At 40.2% G+C, this 2,595-nt stretch overlaps 1 protein-coding gene across 2 annotated transcripts in view; it reads right to left on the reverse strand.

The window, feature by feature from the left end:
• Nucleotides 1-2,595, reverse strand: part of SLC46A3 (solute carrier family 46 member 3) — a 32,690-nt gene that overhangs the window by 7,221 nt on the left and 22,874 nt on the right. For both annotated transcript variants that reach the window (XM_019525382.1, XM_019525383.1), the window contains exon 7: nt 190-466. In XM_019525382.1, the coding sequence (XP_019380927.1) occupies nt 379-466 (88 nt within the window). In that variant the 3' untranslated portion in view covers nt 190-378. The remainder of the gene's footprint in view (nt 1-189; nt 467-2,595) is intronic.

Raw genomic sequence — 2,595 nt, forward strand, 5'->3', positions numbered from 1 at the left:
TTCCGCTGCTGTGAAGGGAAGTACCTGCCCCCACCCTGCTGCCCTGCCCACCAGCAACTCACTCTCCTCTCCCTGCCACTGGAGGGACAGGTTAGGATCAGGCGGACACAGGTGTACATGACACAGGGGTTTAATTCTCCCTAAATTAAAGTGGTGTTTAACATCACTTCAACTTAGGGCAAAGTAAACCACTATGTCATGTAGTTAAGTATAAGGACTAAAACATTAAGTAGGAAGACTAGAAATATTAGCAGTTTAGCAGGAATCGTGACAGGGCTACATATTGCATCTACAACTACCATACTCTCTTCACCCTCACTGTATGTACAAACAGTCTGTGCCAGAAGATTAGAAAATGAAGGTAGGTGAATTCTTTGCTTAATCATCAACACTCTCTGCACTGGATATTTCTTCATGTACAAGTAGTGCCAAGTCCTCTTCATGCCAACTGGTGCACAAAAGCCCACTGCAAGACAGAGATAAGAAAGGCATCTTAGCTGAGAGTAATGACTTGTATGCTGACTCAGCACCAACCAACACACCCAATGACTTCCTGTACAGAAATGTCCAGGTGGCTTAATAAATAAAAGGATGATAATATTTGCCCCCTATACAACACAGCTAGACAATCTCATTTCTGTTCTCTATGAAAAGCATGAAGCCACTATGCCTGATTTAGCACAGGCTGCAACAAGCTGCAGTTTCTATTCTGAAATAATAACATTACATGACACCCTCAGAAAGGATGGTTTTACTGGGATAGAGAGAATATTCCAAGGGCAGTATACCACAGGCAGTAATGGATAAAAAAATAGAGGTGATGTTAAAAAATAAATGCATCTATTCAACAGTCCTGTGTGCACAATAGATTAATTTCATACTAAGTGTCCATTACCTTTTGTACAGAAAACTGCTTTCTTTAAAAGGAACTTTCTCTATAATGCTTGACTGTATTAATTTAATTTAGATACATATAATATATGGTCCCAATTCCTACAGTAGCTGAAGTGCCAACATTTTTTTTTATAATGCTGCTCTGTGGTACTCTCTACTCCCAGCATGCAACCTTTTGACTTCCAGTTCCATTACTTCTATCAGGTCTAACAGTCCTTGCTGCATTACTGCAGTTAAAAAAAAGTGTTATTTCAATTATTTCATCAGAGTTAAACTGGCATAAACTGTATTACTCCAGAGTTAAGCTGGAGTAATACAGTGGCCAATATAGTGGCACAGGGTTCTGAAATTATGAAAAGCACTTAAGTCTGTAATTTTCTTAGTATCTCATTGTGCTGACCTTAAAATGTAACTAGTGCAGAAAAATTACAAGTTAAGTGCAGGCACTAGGTAAAAGGATACAAACTTCCAGGAAAAATTTGTATTAGAAAATAGTCTTCCCTTTCTTTTTCCCTAAAAGCAAGCATATGAATTACGAGAGCCGTTTTCTAGCAATACTCATGTTCCAGCTTCTGAGGCATACAATTTACATAAGAGATTATCAAGTGAATTTAGGTTTTATCAACACCTAGAAAATTTTATTTTTCCCCCTTAATATTACCAAAACACAACTAACTGAAAATATTACATGTGTAATATTCACACTGCTGCTCTATCCCTCCAACTTTTTTTAAATATGCACATCATGATTTATTCACACAGCACTTGAGTCCATGTCATGAAGTTACTAGCAAAGTTCCTACTAACTTAATGTTGTGCAACCTAGGGCCTCAGTAGAAAGATTCTTATTGACTTCAATGGGCTTTGTATCAGGTTTATCATACCCACCAGCAACCAGAAGAGAACAGATTACAAAACTGAGTTTTCTTCTTTGAGAGAGCTCTATTAGCCATCAATTTGTGCTAAATTCTTCCTTCAGAAGCGCACACACAGTGCTCTTACTCAAGCCTAGGGTTGGGTATTTGACTGGTCAAATAAAACTCAGTCAACTGACCAGTGAAATATTGGTCAAAAATTGTAAAAAATTGCCACTAGGTCCAAATAATATGCAGAAAAAGCACACATTTTTCCATTAGGAAATATGCCAAAAATTGATAAATCATTTCTGTAAAGAAAACTACAAAAAAATGTAGTTTTTTTGTAAAATTTAGGGGTGATAGACATTTTTTGGGCAGATACCGATAGCCGATTTTTAAGGAGGCATATTGGCCAATACCGATCTGATTTCTGACTCAGCCCAGCAGCTTGAAGAGCAGTGTCTGGCTGGTAAGTCTGCTCTGGTGGAAGGGGAGGGGAAAGGAAAGAAGCATGGTGGGGGGAAGATTGAGGCCTCTGGAGTGAGGGAGGAAGTGGGGCAGGGGCTGAAGCAGGCACTGCCCAGCCAAGGTGGGGGATGGAACAGAGTTGCAGCTTCTCCAGGGGGTGTGGGAAGTGGGGGTGGGTCTGGCTCCCACCATTGTGCACACCACAGGACGGCATGGGGGCACATGCCCCCAGATCTGCATGTGGGGCGAGAGCAGGCTGCCTCTGTGAGCTGGGTGAAGTTACACATTACATTTAGATTGTACTAAGAGAACTTAAAATGGGAGTATTTGCACATTAAAACTCATTAATTCATGCTAATTGCCCTCTAAGAATCTC

The sequence above is a fragment of the Gavialis gangeticus genome, unplaced genomic scaffold (assembly GCF_001723915.1).
Source record: "Gavialis gangeticus isolate Ggan-Ray unplaced genomic scaffold, GavGan_comp1, whole genome shotgun sequence".
NCBI lineage: Eukaryota > Metazoa > Chordata > Crocodylia > Gavialidae > Gavialis > Gavialis gangeticus.